We start from the raw sequence: 19499 nt of genomic DNA on the forward strand, positions 1-19499 counted from the left end.
TGTCTTGAGGGGTTTTTTGTTTGTTTTGTTTTGTGTAAGAGAGACACTAGAACATGGTACCATTGTTTACAATGTTTTGTTTTTGTCTTGTGTGTACACATGTGTTGCACACTAGGGGTTCAAACTCAGGGCCTCACTTGTGCAAGTCACATACTCTACCACGAAGCCACTTGCTGATAGAGTTTTGGGAAGTTGTCTTTGTATATCTATGAAGTTTTATGCTGTTACCTCATGCTTGAGATTCCAACCTTTTTATCCTCTGGGCCACATCATACAGATTTAGCGAGTCAATGAACAGAGAAGAGTCGGACTCTGATAGTTTTGCACCCATCTTTACATTAGTAATGCAGTATAGTCTGTTTTCCTTCCCTTGAACTTTTTGTTGGAACTTGAACTTTTTTCCCTAGTGTTTTTTTTTTTTTTTAACATATAAAATTATCTCAAGGGAGCCAAGCGGTAGCGCAGCGGGTTAAGTGCACATGGCCTAAAATGCAAGGAATAGTTCGAGGCCCCAACTCCTCTGCGCTTCACAGGCAGTGAAGCAGGTCTGCAGGTATCTATCTTTCTCTCCTCCTCTCTCTATTTCTCTCTGTCTTATCCAACAACAACAACAACAACATCAGTAACCACAACCATAAAACAACAAGGGCAACAAAAGGGAAAATAAATAAATATTAAAAAATAGTTACTTAAAATTATCGCAAATAACATTTTATGAACAGAAATCGTACTGAACTGAGAGAACAGCTGTAAAGTTTGTCTGTTTCTCTTGTATTTTTATCATTTATAAGAAGATAGTCTTTGCTGACTTGCTGGCATTTCACTGTCCATTGCTTAGTCTAAAGGAGCAGAAGTCCCCTTTGTGAGTATGCCTCCTTGTATGTCATTTAGTTATTTTTAGATTCTGCTCTGTTGGGGGCTAACACACTGTCTTAATCTGATCTTTGCCCACCCAGTTTATAAGATACTGCAGAGTCACATCAGTTTTTCTCTTGTACCTTTATGCTAACAATACAAAGTATGATTATTTGTGTGAAAGTTATCTTTGTGGAAGATACTTGGAAGAATTCTTCTTTTTTCGCCTCCAGGGTTATTGCTGGGGCTTGATGCTGGCACTACAAATTCGTTGCTCTTGGAGGCATTTTTTTCCCATTTTTTTGTTGCTAGGACAGAGAAATTGAGAAATAAAAAGGAGATAGAGAAGGGGAGAGAAAGATACCTGCAGACCTGCTTCACCCTTGTAAGGTGCGCCCCCCCAGGTCTTGGAAGTATTCTCTTCCTTGCAAGAATGGTAGTCAAGAGCCGGAGCGTGCTGTGGTGAAATTTTAATATAAAATTCATAAGGGTCCGGTGGTAGCGCACTGGTTAAGCACACATAATACGGAGTCCAAGGATCCCTGTCATTCGAGCCTCTGGCTTCCCACCTACAGGGAGGTCACTTTACAAGCATTGAAGCAGATCTGCAGGTGTGTATCTTTCTCTTCCCTCCCTATCTCCCCATCACCTTCAATTTCTCTCTGTCCTATCCAATAAAATGGGGAAAGGAAAAAAAAAAAAGCCCCAGGAGCAGTGGATTCATAGTGCAGGCACCCAGCAATGACCCTGGAGGCAATAATATGATGATGATGATAATAATACTTTTAAGAAATTTTTAGACATGTTTCCATACTATGATTACTTGGGCCTTATATAGTATCCTTGCTACTTTATTTTCCCTCTCTAGGATTTATTTATTCATGAGTGAAAAGCAGAGCCTCATTTTTGCACATGTGATGCTGGGGATCAAACGGGATCTCATGGTTGAGATTTCAGTGCTTTATCCTGTAAATCTTTTTTTTGTCTTATAACTAGCCATCTCCCAGGCCATTTCTCTGTCACTTCCCGACATAGCCCAGCCTAGTAGCCTGCCCTTTCTCATTCACTCTCACTCGCTCTCTTTGTCTTCTCTTTTTTCACTGCCACCAGTGTCATCCCTGGGGCTCAGTGCATGCGTAGCTACACCATTCCCAGTGCCTCCTCCCCTTCCTTTTTTGAAGAAAAAGGCAAGACAGAAGAGACATCATAGCGTCTCTTGTGCTTGTGACAGTCACAACACACACACACACACACACACACACACACACACACACACACACACACACACACACACACACACACACACACGCCTGTGACAGTCACAACGCAACCCGAAGCCCAGGGCTCAAACTCAGGCCTCTCATGGTAGGTAATACATGCTGTAGGGCATGAGCTGCCTGCTGCTCACTCCTCAAGTCTGGTGTTAAATAATCATGAGCTTCTGGGACTTTATTAAGAATGTAGTGTATTACAGCTTTTAGTATTAATATAAAATAGGCCCACAGTCCTTGTTTAGTCTGTACCATATGTTCATTGTAGCAAAATCCCATGAGTCATTTATGACGTTATAATTTGATTTTTGAGGGTTTACTTGCTTTCTTCCTTCTAGAATGGACATGGTGGTAGTCGAAGTCAGCAGACACTAGACAGTAAGTATATCCTTATCATAATGGGCAGCAATAAAAGGGGGAAAAAATCATGGTTAACATGATGGGGAAAGAAGTCAATTACTGATTCTATAAAAACAGACACTTGGATTTTTTCCTGATTTATTGTTGGTGTAACTTTCTTTGGCAGAGTTTAGATGTTCTCATAGATTTGTATGTGACCAAGTATTGTAGTTGATGATATCGTTGGGAATATTATGAGGAGGATCTGATAGGACATATTTAGAAGATCCCTTGCCCAGAGGCACAGACTTCTGTATGGTCCAATCGCTGTCACTCCAGTGATGTGACGGAACTTTAGAAACGAGAATTAGCTCTGTAGTTCAGGAAGACATGACTGTTGCCTTTAGGATCAGATGGACTATTGCTAGGAAAAGAGAAAATGCTGTTTTCAGTAAACCCCTAGGAGAACAGGAGTCATCCCCTGCCACTCTTAGTGCAGTGCTCAAAGGTCACTAGATAGGGCAGGTTATTTCTTCCCTTTGTTTTTGACGAGCTCAGCTGTGATTTTTGTTTTTCATTTATTGAAGCAAATGGGTATCCACTATTGGGTATGGAAACCAGAGGATTCCTTTCATATTGTATTTCTTTGGAGTAGGATGTGATTTTTTTTTTTTTCTCCCTCCATCAGGGTTATTGCTGGGGCTTGGCACCAGCACTGTGAATCCACTGCTCCAGGTGGCCTTTTCCCCATTCTTCTTTTCTCTTTCTTTCTTCCTTCCTTCCTTCCTTCCTTCCTTCCTTCCTTCCTTCCTTCCTTCCTTCCTTTCTCCCTTCCTTCCTTTTTTTTTTTAAATTACATAGGTCAGATAGAAATTGAGAGGAGGAGATAGAGGGGGAGAGACAAACTATGACAGCTGCAGACTTGCTTCACCAAACATGAAGCTACCCCATTGCGGGTTCGAAGAAGGGATTGAAACCCAGGTCTCTGTGCATGGCAGCACAACAGGTGATCCACCAACTGGCCCTATGATAGGCGTTTTGTTGCTGTCACCAGGGAGTCACCTCCCCAGGATGACTTTTTCAGAGATTGGAGGTGGGGAGGGTGGTAGCTAAAGGTCGCTTCTCCTTCCTAACTGGAAAAGACAATGATGCTTTATGTCCAAGCACATATCTGAGTTGTATGTGTGGAAAACACAAAAACTGAGTCTTTTCTCCAGCTAAGATTGATTCCATTCATGTTCTTCTGGAATTCACTAAAGTTACTCTTTCTTTTTTTCTTTCTTTCTTTCTTTCTTTCTTCCTCCTTCCTTTCTTTCTTTATTTCTCTTTTAATGCTTAACACTCCCTCATTTTTTATTTGTGATTACAAGACTTTAAGATTACACCACACCCAGCACTTAGGTTACTGTATTCATTCTAAGGAAATGCTCACTGTGTATTTGAAGGGAAGTTTTGGACACCAAGTGTGTATTTATTTTTTTTTAACCAGAGCACTACTCAGCAGTGGCTTATGGTGGTGCAGGGGATTGAACCAGGGAATTTAGAGCCTCAGGCATGAGAGTTTATTTGCATAACCATTGTCCTCTTCCCCCCCCCCCCCCCCCATGTATATTCTTCATTTTTGACAAGTATGCAAGTATGGTAGTATTTGGACTCTCAGCCCCTACTTTCCTTAAGCTTGCCCGTAAACTTTGTCTCTGAAGCATTCCACATGTTGATGGGGAATGGGGGACTTGAAACCCAGGTCTTTGCACATGGATATGTGTGCATTTAATTAGGGGCACCACTGCTTGGCCCCTAGTGTGAATTTTATCAAGGTCACCACATTTGATTTTGCTTTATTAAAAGCAAAAGCAAAGACCTAATCTTTGGTTGGATTTGTCAATAAGATTTTATTTTATTTTATTCTTTTCTCTCTCCTCTCCCTGTCCACCCCCTCTCCCTCCTTTCCTTCCTTCTTCCCTCCCTCTGTCTGTCTGTCTGTCTGTCTCTCTCTCTCTTTCTCTTTGCCTTCAGGGTTATCACTAGAACTTAGTGCCTGTGCTACGAATCCTCTGTTCCTAGAGGCCATTTTCCCTCATTGTTTGGTTGCCCTTATTATTGCTATTGCTGTTGTTGTTGGACAGGACAGAGAGAAATCGAGAGAGGAGGGGGAAAGAAAGACACCTGCAAACCTGCTTTACTGCTTGTGAAGTGACCTCCTTGCAGGTGTGGAGCCAGGGGTTTGAACCAGTTCTTCTTTTTTTTTTAATTGAGGAGAGAGAGAGAGAGAGAGGGAGAGAGACCTGCAACACTGCTTCCCCTTGCAGGTGAACAGGGCTTTCAGCCTGGGTCCTTGTTAACCATGTGTGTCCCAGCCACAAGATTTTCAGTGTCCCCGTTGTCTTTTGAGGAAAAGTTGCCTCCCATTTTAATCCTAGGTACCTATCTTAGAGTATCCTGACCATTCTGGATGTGATTCAGGAAAAGGTTCCTTTATTCTTTACCTAAAACTTGGGTTTCTAGTCATTGTGGACCTTTAAGCTGTATCTTTCTGGTGCTTTACAGGGACAGTTCCCTTGAGTCAGACTTACTACGTGTCACAACTGAGCTTGAGATGTCTCAGGGTACTGAGCATGTTTTTTTTTTTTTTTAATATTTATTTATTCCCTTTTGTTGCCCTTGTTGTTTTATTGTTGTAGTTATTGTTGTTGTTGTCATTGTTGTTGGATAGGACAGAGAGAAATGGAGAGAGGAGGGGAAGACACAGAGGAGGAGAGAAAGATAGACGCCTGCAGACCTGCTTCACCGCCTGTGAAGCGACTCCCCTGCAGGTGGGGAGCCGGGGTTCGAACCGGGATCCTTATGCCGGTCCTTGTGCTTTGCGCCACCTGCGCTTAACCCGCTGCGCTACAGCCCGACTCCCGGTACTGAGCATGTTTAAGATACTTTTGAATTGCTTCTGGAGTTAAAACAGCTTTTTTAAAATTTTTTTAATAGCTACTTCATCCGTCTCATCTCCAAAGACAACAGATCCTCCCTCCACCCTGCCGTCTGCAGGCTCCCTGCCCAGCACCACCTCCTGCACTACGCTTCTGCCCTCTGCATCCCAGCACACTGCCACTTTGCCCTCCTTGTCGCAGACTGCTGACTTGTCCAGCGGCCCCCTCTCTCAACTTAACAGGTATGGGGGAAAGCAAGGGTCCAGGATGAGAGGCCCATCTGGCTGAGTATTTTAGGCCCATTATAAAAGACCAGGGCAAAACTTTCTTGTTGCCTTAGCAGGATGTCTTTCCTCTGTGGCATCACAGTGACTTTTGGCTGAATCGGTCTTCACTGGGTGGTGTGTCTGCTATCCTAGACCGATGGGTCTCCTGCAGATGGGACAGAGCCATGCTGTCCCTGCTGTAGTTCCTCCAGGGAGTGCCTTGGGTCTAGCCTTTCTCCAGCCTGTGTCTCTTGGGCCCATATCACTGTGGTGCTGGGTGAGAGTAATGGGGACTTTCTGAGCAGGCGTCTGATTTGTACTCGCCATGGATTCAGAGATCGAGTTATTAGAACAGCATGGAGGAAGATGCGACTTTTTGGTTTTTTTTTTAATTTTTGGTGTTATGTCTTCAAATCACACCCTCTTAGTTTGCTTCCCTTCTTCCTCCCCCAACCCACAGCCATTTTTATTGATTTATTTTTTTAACTAGCAGAAAAGTTTTATTTAAATTCTGGAGTTGATGGGAATTCAAGCTCTAAATCTGGCATGTGGGGTTGACCTCAGGGTCTTTCTTCTCTCCATCTGTTTAGCTGGCCCTCTAAAACTAGCATCATTCTTAGTGCAATCCTATTTTTTTACTTTTTTAAAAGTATTTTTACTTATTAATTGGATAGAGAAAGCTAGATATTAAGAGGGAGGGGGAGATAGGGAGAGAGACACCTACAGTGCAGCTTCACCACTTGTAAAGCTTTATCTCCTGCAGATGGGAACCAGGGGCTTGAACCTGGGTCTTGGAGCATTGTAACATGCACTCAACCAGGTGTGCCACTACCTGGTCCCCTATTTTTACTTTTTTACAACCTAACAAATAACTGATTATAGTTGCCTGAAATTGACTCTGCAGGTTTCTCAGGCCAGGATGTACCAGATGCTCATAGAAAGAACCCCCTCTGGGGCTGGGCGGTAGCGCAAAGGGTTAAGCGCACGTGGTGCCAAGCGCAAACAGCAGCGTAAGGATTCTGCTTTGAGCCCCCAACTCCCCACCTGCAGAGGAGTCTTCTCATAAGCGGTGAGGCAGGTCTACGGGTGTCTATCTTTCTCTCCCCCTCTCTGTCTTCCCCTCTTCTCTCCACTTCTCTCTGTCCTATCCAACAACGACAGCAACATCCACAATAAGAAGAAGAAAATCGATAAACAAGGATAACAAAAGGGGGGAGAGCAGCCTCTAGGGAGTCTTGCTGGCACCAACTCACAGTGATAATCCTGGAGGTAAAAAAAAGATGGAAAAAAAAAAGGGAAAGTCCCCCTACTCGGTCATTTCTCAGCATCAGGACACCACGCAGTAAGGAATGATGTGTGGGTGTGAAGCTGGGGCTTCCCTTTAGCAGGAAGGCGTCCAGCCGCCTGCTGAGCGTGGTGGGCTTCACTCCTGTGACTTGGAATGCACATGTGGTGTTCTGTTTTCTCTTCTAGTTCACTCTCCGGCCATCAGAACAGTCTCTCCTCTTCACATGCAACACACCCTTCCAGCACATCACACACAGTAAGTATCCTTCGTGCTTCCTTACCACCCTGTCAACTGAGCTGATCACTTAGGCACTTACAGGTGGGGCCTCAGTGTGTATGTGTATCTGTGTGTGTGATTTTTAAAGGTTCGATCTTTCTTGGCTGAAATGTCTTGATTTAGAAGGTGGTAAAACTGTTGATTTTTCATGCCCCTTTGGAAAATATTTTTCTTACCTCCAGACTTGATAAGTAAATAATTGGCAAGAATGTCAGGTAGTGAATTTTCTCTAACAGTTCACTAAAGGCACCATTATATGGTGTGTATGTCTGTCTCTGTCTCTGTCGTCTCTGTCTCTCTCTCTCTCACTAACCAGAGCATCACTCATCTCTCACGGTGGTACAGAGAACTGAACTGGAGATTTTGTAGCCTTAGGCTATCTCCTCTCCCCAAACTAAATCTTTTTTTTAAAAAAAATTCACTGAGTTCCCTGTTTATTTTATTCTATTCTTCAGATTATGTATATATATAATTTGTTAGACACAAAAATAGAAAGGGAGGAGGGAGAGAAAGATATCTCTCATGTGTGACTGCTTATAATGTGTGTTTAACAGGGTGCACAAACCACCTAGCCCTGGCTTCCCTGTTAGTTCTGGATATCTTTCTGCCTAGCAGGGGAAGTTTTATTTTATGGAGCTTGTAAAGTGGTGAGGCATTTGTGAACTTCCTAGAGAGAATTAAGTTGTTAATTTCAGCTTGTATTCGAAAGAGAACTGTGCATCTTTTGCCACATACATGTCTCTGAGTCTGGCAGCCCTGGTTCTCAGTGTTGTCATTGTAAATGCATTCCAGTTAATTTGTGTTCATGTAGGTTTTCCTGGTCACTGATTTCTCATTTATTATTTCATCATGCTGTCTCAGTCCATCTTTCACAGATCACACGTAGAGTTGTTGGTATGGTTGATATTGAAGGAAGGAAGTTTGGAGTGTGGAGAAACAGGAGTGGAAGTACAAGGGTGTTGCCAGCTAAGAAGTGGAGATGCAGAGGGGCTAGCCCTTGGTGGTGGAAGATAGGGTATATCTTCTTGAAATGGGAAGACAGGGCAGTAGTTTCAATGGCGTGCGGTTCAGACTAGCTGTGGAGGGTTGAAGGATGATCATGAAAGGGCAGAGAGGCAGGGCTGGGGGAGGATACTTGAGAAGCTGGGGGACATTGGAACACAAGAATTAGTAAGAAAGATGCTTGGAAAGAACAAAAATGTGTCTTCTGGGACACAGGAGGCATCCACCCTGGTAAATGGATCCCGGTTGATAGCCAAGTTTTGGTCCAGTGGGCATGAGCAGGAAAGTGTGAGGAACTGGGCGTGGTGGTGTGTTTTCTTTAAGAGATCAAGTCATTTGTCACTGAATGTGGTGAGGGACAAGAATCCAGATCTGGCTAATAGTAGTTTCTGGCTGAATTTCCCACACAATTTTTGCTGATAAAGCACATAGGCTCCTCCTTCCTGGCAGCAGAGCAGACGCCTTTGCCATTCTTGCGTCTCCATGGGTCTGAACAAGGAACTAGGGTACAAAGACGGCAACCAGAATTGGTTGTCCAGGAAGTTCCACATGTTTGTCAGTGTGATAGAATTGCCACTTTGGGGACATTGTAAGATTCAGTCAGGAAAAGAAAGATTTGCGTTCTCTCACCTTCTTTCTTTTGCCCAGCTTCTTTTTTTTCCACCCAGATTAAAAAAAAAAAATTTACTTATTCCCTTTTGTTGCCCTGGTTGTTGTTTTATTGTTGTTGTTGGATAGGACAGAGAAATGGAGAGTGATGGGGAAGACAGAGGGGGAGAGAAAGACAGGCACCTGCAGACCTCTCGACGCCCCGCAGGTGGGGAGCCGGGGCCTGGAACCGGGGTCCTTATGCCGGTCCTTGCACTTTGCACAACCTGCGCTTAACCCGCTGTGCTACTGCCCAACTCCCCCCCCCCTTTTTTTTTTTTTAAAGCACAAAATAGAAGATTCATGGACATGGTCTCATTGCTTCTGCCTCTGCCCTTGGGCTTCTCCTACAGCGGGGTGGGAATGTGTGGTACGCTTCAGCCTTCTTAACCTCAAGATACGTATCTGGTAGGCGGTGCACCATAGACTTGTTTGTTCTTTCCACTGTTCTGCAGTATTGCTTTTAGTTCCTCTGATGGAAATTGAGGGCCATTTTGTGTGTGTGAGTGTGTTCGCACAGTTGGAGCTGCTGGGTACTTCATATCATTGTTGTCTTTGCTTCATTTGCTCTCCCCTGCTGAGACCCCATTCAGATGGAGAGAGGGACGAACACCACAGCACCTGAGCTTCCTCTGGTGCCACGGTCCCTGTCCGACCCGGTGAGCTAATCTCTCCTTGACCCCATTATCAGTCTTGATACAAGAGCACTTATGTTTAGAAGGTGAGTCCACTTGTGGAATCGCTTGGCATTGGTCATCTTATACAAGCTGCCAGATTGCTTGGCATAGTGATTGTAACCTGCTTACCTCTTACTAGAAACACCTTATCTCCCTACTATCTCCTCAGAATGGTGTCACATCACATACCTGTATTCTTCCAGTGTGTAAAGAAGAAATGACATCAGTATAGTTTGTAGCTCTTTTGCTTTTTAAATTGATTTATTTCTGGGGGGGGGGGGAGAACTCCAGGACACCTTGTTCTGGCGCATGCAACCCCAGGAATCAAACCCTGAGCTCTTTCCGGACAGTGTTTATTATTTACAAGAAGCAAGATAAGAGCCAGCCCTGGAGGTGCTCAGGAGTGGTGTGTTCACACCTTTTCTTCTTCATTTTGTTGCCTCCAGGGTGGTTGCTGAGGCATGGTGCCGAATCCACCGATCTTGGTGACTCATTTTTTCCTTCCCCCCACTTATTTTATTTGACAGAAGAGAGAAATTGACGTGACGTGGGGGGTGGAGAGAGAGAGGTTGAGAGAAAGAGAAAACACCTGGGGTCAGTGAAGCAGCCCCTCTGCAGGTGGGGAACGGGGCCTCAAACCCGGGTCCTTTCTCGGGTGCTCAGCAGGGTACACCACCACCTGGCCAACCCCCTCGATCATTAAAAAAAACAAATTGAGGGAGTCGAGCGGTAGTGCAGCGGGTTAAGCACACGTGGCGCAAAGCACAAGGACCGGTGTAAGGATCCTGGTTCGAGCCCCCGGCTCCCCACCTGCAGGGGAGCCACTTCACAAGCGCTATACCCCACCCTACCCCCTGGTTTTTCAACCAGAATACTGCTCAGCTCTGGCTTATGGTGGTGCCAGGGATTAAACCTGAGACTTCTGGTGTTCAGCAGTGACTGCTCCTTAATCTACCATACTATGCACAAGGACCCAGGTTCGAACCCCCAGTCACCACCTGCAGGAGGAAAGCTTTGTGAGTGCTGAAGCAGGGCTGCAGGTGTCTCTCTGTCTCTCCCCCTCTAGTGCCCCTTCCCCCTCAAATTCTGACTGTCTCTATCCAATAAATATATTTTTTTAAAGATTTGCTTGTTTATGAAAGAGAACAGTATCACTCTGACACATGTGACACTAAGTTGGAACCTCTTGCTTGAGAGTCCAGTGATTTTTCTGTTTTTTCCCACTGTACCACTGCCCAGGTCACGTCGTGAACAATTTATTTACTTTAGAAGGCAACTCTTCTGTGGTTTCACCCACAGAGACAAACAGTTGTTTGTTCAAGTCTGTGGTTGGTGGCTAGTGACTGCTTGGTGTAAGAGACCAGCGCTTGCTTTTGCTGACACTGAGTAATCTTGAGTGAACTCCCTGGTTCTGTTTAGAAGGCCATGGAGTGGGTGGGTGCTGGAGTAGCCCAGCTGCTGCTGCTCTGCTGGGCCTCCTTCCCTAGTTGCTGTCCATCTGGTCTAAGGAGCGGTGGGCCTGGGAAGTCCTGGGCTGTCTCCACCTTGCTGAGTAAGCTTGGCTATTAGGACCTGAAGCTGGTGCTCAGATGTGTGAGCTTAGCACATGGTGGTCCCGTTTCCTGGGGCTTTCTGTTTTTCAGCTTCTCCAGGAGAAACTGCCACTTCCTCCCTTGCTTTCCCCAATCAAGTAACTCTTCCAAGGTTCTTTGAGACCTTGCTGGTGCTGTGTCACTGGCCACAAGTTCAACTGACAGGCAGGAATCGTAGAACTCATGCTGTTTTCTGCTGGGGTTTTCTCCCTCCTTCCCTCCTTTCCTTCCTTTCCTTCCTTCCCTTCCTTTCCTTCCTTTCCTTCCTTCCCTCCCTCCCTCCCTTCCTTCCTTCCTTCCTTCCTTCCTTCCTTCCTTCCTTCCTTCCTAGATAGATCTTGCTGGTCAGGCACGGGGACGGGCTGTTTCCTTCTAGGTATGTGGCGCTACTGAACTATAAGGTGACCTGTGTGATGTCACCGAGTTATATAGCAGTGGTGTCTGTTGGCACTTATGGCTCTCAGATGAGAAGAGCTAAAAAGTCCCTGCCCCACACATGCACAGAAGGGACACCCCTTGGAATGTCTGAAGCAGCACCTCCACGGCCTATTCTCCTGGGGGGCTTTGAGGTGGATTCTTAGCCTCACAGTCATATGGTCTGTTTTTCCTTCTAATTGAAGGTTCACTACTTGTTGTGTCTTATTTCAGGTATTGAAGGACTTCAGGGGAGTTTTCATAAAAGGCAGTGATCTCAGGGTTGGGGAATAAATAGCCATCCTACAGAGCATAAACTTGACCGTGTGTGAGGACCCAGGCTGCAGCGCCCGGCCACCACGTGGGAGCACCTGCAGGCCCCGAGCTGTGGAGCAGTGCGGTGGTGCCTCTCACTCCCTCTGTCACCCACTGTCTAAGATGAATGAAGAGAGCGAGGAATAAATAATACAGGAGTGGGGAGCCGTGGTCCTGATGCTCAGCTTCTGTCCTGCGAGCCCTACCGAGAGCACAGAGCCCTCCTGTCACAGACAGCCCCGCCCGGGCCTCCTCGCACCCTGTGCCACATGCACGTGTGTCCCGCTCTTTGTTTTGCCAGCACACCAGTGCGGAGAGCACCACTTCCCTCCAGTCCTCGGCCCCCTTCTCAACGGCAGCGACCCCCGCCTCGAGCGCGCCCTCCTCAGGACTCAGCCTGCCTGGCAGCGTGAACACAGCCAACAGCCTCTGCCTGGCAGGGACCACCGTGAGCGCCCCCAGCAGCAGTACCAGGGCCGCACCCTTGGTGACCTCAGGTGCGTGAGCTCCTGGGACCGCGCTCAGAGCCCGCAGCGCAGGATGGGCGCTTCAGATCACTGATAGTCGTTGAGCTTCTTTCTTCTTTTTCAACCGTTGCTTGCTTGTCCTGCTTGTTCCAGTGACCTCTCAAGGCACTTGGAGGCTTCTGGGTGGGCCCTGCCCAGGCGGAACTAGGCCATTGTCTGGCCTCCCCAGTCTCCGCTGGTTTTCTCCTACAGCTGAGATACCATGGAGGGTGTGGGCACAGCTGACTGGGCTGCTTCTGGCCACTTTGTGGGGCTCTGCAGAGCCTGCCGAAACCCACCGCTGGCACCACTCGTCTCTCTGGCACTGTCCACTTGCTTCTATTCTGAGGAGGCAAGAGTGCTCCAGTTTGCTCACTGCAGGGTGACCTTTGGGATTTGTGGGGTAGCATTTTTCTCATGTGAAAGGCCCCTGAATGTAGCAGCTGGTCCTTCCTCCCTCTCTCCCTCAGCCACCTCCTAGCCCAGGCTGCTGCCTCTGGTGCCAACTGTGGCCTGTGGGGAGCTCGAGGTCCCTCTGCTCCTTCAGCATCTGATTCTCTGTGGTGGACACTTCACTGCATTTTATTCTCCCGTTACAGGCAAAGCACCCCCCAATCTGCCTCAGGGAGTGCCTCCTCTGCTGCATAACCAGTACCTCGTGGGCCCTGGAGGACTGCTTCCTGCCTATCCGGTGAGTCCTGACCAGATCTGGTGAGAAGGATCTGAGGAGCCTCTGTCTCCGCTGCTGATCCCGGGTATTTCTCCCCTGTCTAGACAGCCAGGGCAGGGGCTTCCCCTAGCAGCTCACCCAGGTCCCATTTTGAGTGTGTCTTTCCCTCCATCTTGTTCTGGGTCCCCATATAAGCCAGGCTTCCAGCTATAGGGTCCCTAATGCCCTGTTGGTCCTCATGCAGATCTATGGCTATGACGAGCTCCAGATGCTACAGTCAAGACTGCCGATGGTAAGTGGGCTGTGGTGGTGGGGAGGCAGCTCTCTCAGATGTCCGTCAGTCAGTCACCGGCCTTGCCTGCCACCTTGTCTGGACCTCAGGACACTGGGACCTGGGTACTGAAATAGACAGTCCTCTCTACCAAATATGGCACCTTCTCTTTCCTCTGACGTTATTTTAGATAAGAGACAGGTGGGGTTGGGTGACAGGGCAGAGAGCAAGCCTGCACAGAGCTGCACAGAGCCCGGAAGCTCCCTTCAGTGCAGTGGGGCGAGGCTCCAGCCTGGGTTGTGCGCATGGCAAAGGCAGTCTACTATCCAAGTGAGCTATTTCCCCGCTTAGATGTCAGCTACTTGACAAGACAGGGAGAGGCTTGTCTGCTTGGATTTTTAATGTGCCGCTCAGTGTGCTCGCCTCTGCCTTGGCCATCGGTAGTGCCGCTGGTGACAGCGCTGCTTCTGTCAAACCGGAGTGAACTGCTGGAGCCGATTTGTTAAAAGACCCTCTGGCTCTGGCTTGCCGTCACTGAGGGTGGGTCTTCCTGCTTACAGCTGAGTTCCGAGGCCAAGCTGCCTCTATTTCTTTTTTTAAATAGTTATTTATTCCCTTTTGTTGTCCTTGTTGTCTTATTGTTGTAGTTATTACTGTTATTGATGTCATTGTTGGATAGGACAGAGCGGGGAAGAGAAAGAGACGCCTGCAGACCTGCTTCACCACTTGTGAAGCGACTCCCCTGCTTCGGGTGGGGAGCCGGGGGCTCCAACCCACACTTAAGCCACCTGTGCTTAACCCACTGAGCTACCACCTGACTCTTCGACTGCCTCTTTATTTTAACCTCTGCGCCTACTGTGGTGGCCACGTGAACAGGATGACAGTGCAGCGGCTTGTGGAAGGAAGCGCCTGCCCTGCCCTGACACTGTGGGCTCCCGCATCACTGCTGCTTGTTCTGGGGTTTCCTAGGCTCCCAGTGATTTTTCAGCAACCCGCGTTGTCCGGGGTTGCAGAGAGGGACAAAACTGGACATTGTGGGTCCCTGTCCTGGGTGTGGGGTCTCCTGTGCCCCTCCTTTGCATGGCCATATAGTGTTCAGGCTGTGGCAGGCGCCTCTTCCTCGTCCTCCAGGGCCTGGTGCCACAGCTCTTCTCTCTCAGGTTCTCTGTTTGCTGAAGTGTTTCCCAAGGAGACAGAGGCTGGTGACGGGGGAGTGTGCAGACCGGCAGCACAAGGGCTGGCCAGACTCCCCAGCTTCTGCACAAAGGCCCAGAAAGGAAATTGGAACCATGCTGGCAGATTTCTAGGCTGGTCAGCAGATAGTTTACCACCTTGACACTCGAGAAAACCTCACAAGCCGTATCCTGAAACCCCAGTGCATCAGAATTGGAATGTCAGGGGCCCAGAGCCTGGCTCTCTGTGGGTCCTGGTCAGACCCCTAGAAGTGCCTCACTGGGATCAATCTCAGCTCTGGGAAGCAGAGCTATTTTTGTCATTTCATGCCTTAAAAGAAATGACTTCTGGGGCCAAGTGGTGTCGCACCTGGTTGAGCGCACATTACAGTGTGCAGGGAGCAGGGTTCAAGTCCCTGGTCCTTAGCTGCAGGTGTCTCTCTTTCTTTCCCTTTCTACCACCCCCTTCTCTCTTGATTTCTACCTGTCTCTATCCAATAAGTTTTTAAAAAATATTTATTCCCTTTTGTTGCCCTTGTTGTTTTGTTGTTGTTGATGTCGTTGTTGTTGGATAGGACAGAGAGAAATGGAGAGAGGGGGAGAGAAAGACACCTGCAGACCTGTCACTGCTTGTGAAGCAACTCCCCTGTAGGTAGGGGGCCGGGGGTTCAAACCGGATCCTTATGCTGGTTCTTGTGCTTTGCGCCATGTGCGCTTAACCTGCTGCGCTACCACCCAACTCCGTCTATCCAGTAAATTAAGATAATTTTTCAAAATTTCTTTAAAAAAAATTATTTCTGAACCTACTTTTTTTTTTCCACATGAGCTAGGAGAGAGACCCAGAGCATTACTTTGGCATATGTGATACCACAAATCAAATTCAGGACCTTTTTACTGAGAGTCCCCACAGTTGGCCCGCCATGTGACTGAGCGGCCTGGCCTGCCTTTTGGCAGTCTGCTTCCCTGTGTTCTGGTCATTTTGTGCCAGCTCCCTCCTTTTCATTTTCTGGGAAATGGCTCCCCCTTCTGGGCTTTTCTGCACTCCTCGCCAGCTGTGTATCTACTTCCTCGCGCGTCCTATCTCCAAGGACTCTGCTGAGGATACTTTGGGTTTCCTGGAAGTTACCTTAGGGGGCACCAAAGGGGAGAGAGTGAGCGCCATTCCCGGCCAGGATGATTCCCATTTCGCTGTAGCTGGGCACTGCCGCCCACAGGGTGACTTGGAGGGCTTTGCATTGGCTCCGAGGCTTGGCTTTAGTACATCTAGCACAGCCCCTGCGTGGTGAATGAGACTTCTCAAAGGTCCGCCGCACTGTGTGCAGTGTCAGTCACTACAGAGCGGGTGCAGGGAGGTCAGGCTACACCTACTGCCTCTGTTCCCCTGGCCCATTAGGCCTCGTGTCCTGCCGACTTTTCTAGTTGCTCTTTAGAACTCTCCGCACTGGGTAGGCCAGCAGTGTTGGGCTGGCCAGCCGCCTCCACCTGCATTCAGCTGTGGGCTGAGGTGACATGGATGTGGCTCTGCCTGGTGGAAGCTGAGGGGCTGAACCTTCTGCATGTTATGTGGATGCCACATTGCATAGCTCCAGTGGACACCATTTACTTGGAATTCTCTGTGAAACTGGCCTCTGGAGGTGTGCATATGATGTCCCCACAGTCTAGCCTGTCCTGGAAGCGTGGCATCACCTGGAGCGCTTGTGCTGTCTGCTGGGTCTGCTCTCCTGGGAGTGGGGCGAGGCCATTCTGCTGATTGAGCCCCCTCGTCTCTCTTAGGATTACTATGGAATTCCCTTTGCCACACCCACAGCTCTTGCCAGCCGAGACGGGAGCCTCGCCAATAACCCATATTCAGGTTGGTGTGTCGATGGGGAGGGAGCACTAGGAATGGGGTTGACCTATCTCTAGTCCTGCAAGGGCTGAGGGAAGTTCCTGGCTTCCTGTTGGTGAGCGCAGGGCCAGACCTCTTGTAGTTTGCAGGAGCCGGTCTGGCTCATTCACTCCCTGGTCAGTAAAGCAATCTTCTCCTCCTAGGTGATGTCACTAAGTTTGGTCGAGGTGACTCTGCGTCTCCTGCACCACCCACCACACTGGCTCAGCCGCAGCAGAGTCAGTCCCAGGCCCACCACACAGCCCAGCAGCCTTTTCTGAATCCCGCGCTGCCACCCGGCTACAGCTACACCGGCCTCCCCTACTACACGGGCGTGCCCAGTGCCTTCCAGTATGGGCCCACCATGTTTGTGAGTAATCGTGGGGCTCCTCCTCTCAGCTGCAGGTGTGGTGGGGAGAAGGCTAAGGTTCTTGCTCTGACTTCCAGCACGTTGCACAGCGAATGGTCGTGCTACCCACTTGCTGAGCTTCAGCCACGGGGCATCTTTCCCGCCGCTGCCCTTCCTCACGCCTTGACCGCTTGTCCCACCAGGTCCCTCCCGCTTCGACCAAGCAGCACGGTGTGAACATCAGCACCCCCACCCCGCCTTTCCAGCAAGCCAGTGCTTACGGCCAGCACAGTTATAGCACAGGTGAGAGGTGCTCCCAGCTTGGAGAGACGAGGGCAGGACAGGCATGCCAGCTCACACGTGCCTCTTGTACCCGCCATGCTAGGTTATGATGACCTGACCCAGGGGACAGCAGCGGGAGACTACAGCAAGGGTGGCTATGGTGGATCATCGCAGGCACAAAACAAGTCTGCAGGTTCTGGGCCTGGCAAAGGTAGTGTCTACCCCTCCTTTCCAGGATCGAGGCCCAGAGTAGTTGTTTCTACCCTTACTTTTGGCTCAGGCGAGGCTGTCCCTGAGGGCCCCTGGAGGTGGGGGGAGGCAAGAGCCGGGACCAACTGCTGTGGGAACGACTGTCTTTCCTTTTAGGAGTATCTGTGTCTTCAAGCACCACAGGGCTGCCTGACATGACTGGTGCTGTCTACAATAAAGCGCAGGTGAGGGAGCACAGCGGCAGGCGTGCAGGTTGGAGGTCGGTCCAGCCCAGCCTCATCCTCACCTTCACTGTCTGTGCCTTGCAGACCTTTGACAAGCAGGGATTTCATGCCGGGACCCCGCCGCCCTTCGGCCTGCCTTCTGCACTGGGCTCCACCGGGCCCTTGGCCCCGGGCACGGCCCCTGGCTACGCACCGCCACCATTCTTGCACATCCTGCCTGCCCACCAGCAGCCCCACTCACAGATGTTACACCACCATCTTCCACAGGATGCCCAGGTGAGCCCAGTGAGGGGCAGCCACCCTGCCCTGAGCCGGGGGTCCTGCTCCAGCCTTGACAGCCTTCTCTCCTCCTCAGAGCGGCTCGGGCCAGCGCAACCAGCCCAGCTCCCTGCAGCCCAAGTCGCAACCCTCCAAACCCACTTACGGCAACTCTCCCTACTGGACAAACTGAACCTGAGGAGGACTGGGCTGGGCTGGGGCAAGGCATTCGTTGGGCCGGAGAAGACATGCGAAGCCCATTGCTAAGAGCCCTGCACCCTCTCTAGAATTCCCGAGACTTGTGTCAGCCAAGCCTCTGTGGGGAGCCTGCCTCCCAGACTCTCTGTTGTATGTAATGTATTTATGTATGTATTTGTAAATGTGATAGAAGTCTTGGGAGGGGTGTGGTGGGATGCAGCTGCTTTCCCCACTCAGGCCTCTTCTCTTCTGTAGCAAAACAGGTCCCCTCCCTCCTGCTGCCTTCTCCCAAGCCCTCCTGTCCAGCAGGCTGCCAGGCACCTGGAGGGACTGGTTAGGCAGTCTGGGTATCGGGGTCAGGTACCAATGAAGAATCACGACTTAACTCCTATCCTGACAAACCATTATTTGAGTTTTCTGCCTGTGTAATTACTTTCTCCCTTCTTTTGAGAGACTGGTCCACTTATCCTATGTAATGTTCCCTTCCACCAAATTTTGATCCAGGATATAGCAGATAGCCTGCCCCCCCGTACCCCCCCCCCCCCCCACAGAAACTTGGCACCAATTTGTCTCTGCAGAGCTGGGGATTCTGCTTTTGTTGTCCCCAGAGATTTGCCTTCTTCTGACTGACCATTTTTAAGATGATCTGGATTTGTGCTCAGAGAGGTTCAGTCCGTCAGCTTCCCTTAAAAAAAGATGCTTTCCTCAGTGAGAGCATATCCTTAAGGCTCCTCTATTCCAGTTGTCCGAACCACGTGGGCAGCTGCTTCAGGGGGTTCTTTTGCCCAAACACCTAATAAAATTCCGAGAGCATGCGTGGTTTCTTGTGTGTGACATGACTAAGCAGAGGCCATCCTCACTGTGGTCTGCTCCCTGGCTTCAAGTAGGGGGGGGTACGTGGCCTTGATCCTGAAAACCTGCTGTGAGGACTTGAACTCAACGTTTGTTGCTGGAAGTTGCTCTTGCCCTCCCCCCCACCCCCAACATGGCATCCATTGTGGAGAGGATTTTATTTGTACTTTTATGTTTTTCTTAGCAGAGCACTGCTCAGGTGTGGTTCATGGTATAGGGAATTGAACCTGGGACCTCAGAGCCTCAGGCATTAGTCTGCTTGCATAACTATAATGCTGGCTCCCCCATGGGAATTTTTTAGTAAATAAATAATATGGTTGGGCCTAGGACTGATAGAAATATCTATTGGATAGAGATAGCCAGAAATCCAGAGAAAGGGAGTGATGAAGTGGGGGAAGACAGACACCTCTTAACACCTTTACCACTTGCAAAGCTGGGGGCTCAAACCTGGGTCCTTGGGGATTGCGACACGTGCACGCATCTAGGTGCGTCACCACCCGGCCCCTCAAAGGAAACTTTTTTTTTTTGCAATCGGAAGGTACAGTTTTATGAGTCTGGAAAAGACCGTCACCTACCCTCTTAATTAGAGGCAGGCTTTTCCAAATCTCAAGAACTGATGTAAATGTCTTGTTTTTCATCGAACCAGCACTGTCTTGATTTGACAAAAACTGGTGGAGCAGAGTTCTGTGAAGGCAGGGTGGTATGGGGTAGGCAAGTGTTCTGGGGTAAATACTCTGTTCCAGAAAGTCCCTTCACCTGGGGCTGGGATTCTGACT

At 49.0% G+C, this 19499-nt stretch overlaps 1 protein-coding gene and 1 non-coding gene across 5 annotated transcripts in view; both read left to right on the forward strand.

Annotated features, from left to right (window-relative positions):
* Window positions 1-18686, forward strand: part of UBAP2 (ubiquitin associated protein 2) — an 88281-nt gene extending 69595 nt beyond the window's left edge. For 3 of the 4 annotated variants that reach the window (XM_060199282.1, XM_060199281.1, XM_060199283.1), the window contains 13 exons: window positions 2465-2504; window positions 5445-5628; window positions 7126-7195; window positions 12166-12361; window positions 12970-13061; window positions 13285-13332; window positions 16257-16335; window positions 16515-16720; window positions 16903-17002; window positions 17085-17192; window positions 17348-17415; window positions 17500-17691; window positions 17771-18686. In XM_060199282.1, the coding sequence (XP_060055265.1) occupies window positions 2465-2504; window positions 5445-5628; window positions 7126-7195; window positions 12166-12361; window positions 12970-13061; window positions 13285-13332; window positions 16257-16335; window positions 16515-16720; window positions 16903-17002; window positions 17085-17192; window positions 17348-17415; window positions 17500-17691; window positions 17771-17866 (1479 nt within the window). In that variant the 3' untranslated portion in view covers window positions 17867-18686. The remainder of the gene's footprint in view (window positions 1-2464; window positions 2505-5444; window positions 5629-7125; window positions 7196-12165; window positions 12362-12969; window positions 13062-13284; window positions 13333-16256; window positions 16336-16514; window positions 16721-16902; window positions 17003-17084; window positions 17193-17347; window positions 17416-17499; window positions 17692-17770) is intronic. The other variant, XM_060199284.1, reaches the window with a different exon arrangement.
* Window positions 3599-3682, forward strand: LOC132541147 (small nucleolar RNA SNORD121A). The gene has a single exon (XR_009552316.1). It is a non-coding gene; the product is annotated as a small nucleolar RNA SNORD121A (small nucleolar RNA).
* Window positions 18687-19499: the final 813 nt, after the last annotated feature.

The sequence above is a fragment of the Erinaceus europaeus genome, chromosome 10 (assembly GCF_950295315.1).
Source record: "Erinaceus europaeus chromosome 10, mEriEur2.1, whole genome shotgun sequence".
Taxonomy (NCBI): domain Eukaryota; kingdom Metazoa; phylum Chordata; class Mammalia; order Eulipotyphla; family Erinaceidae; genus Erinaceus; species Erinaceus europaeus.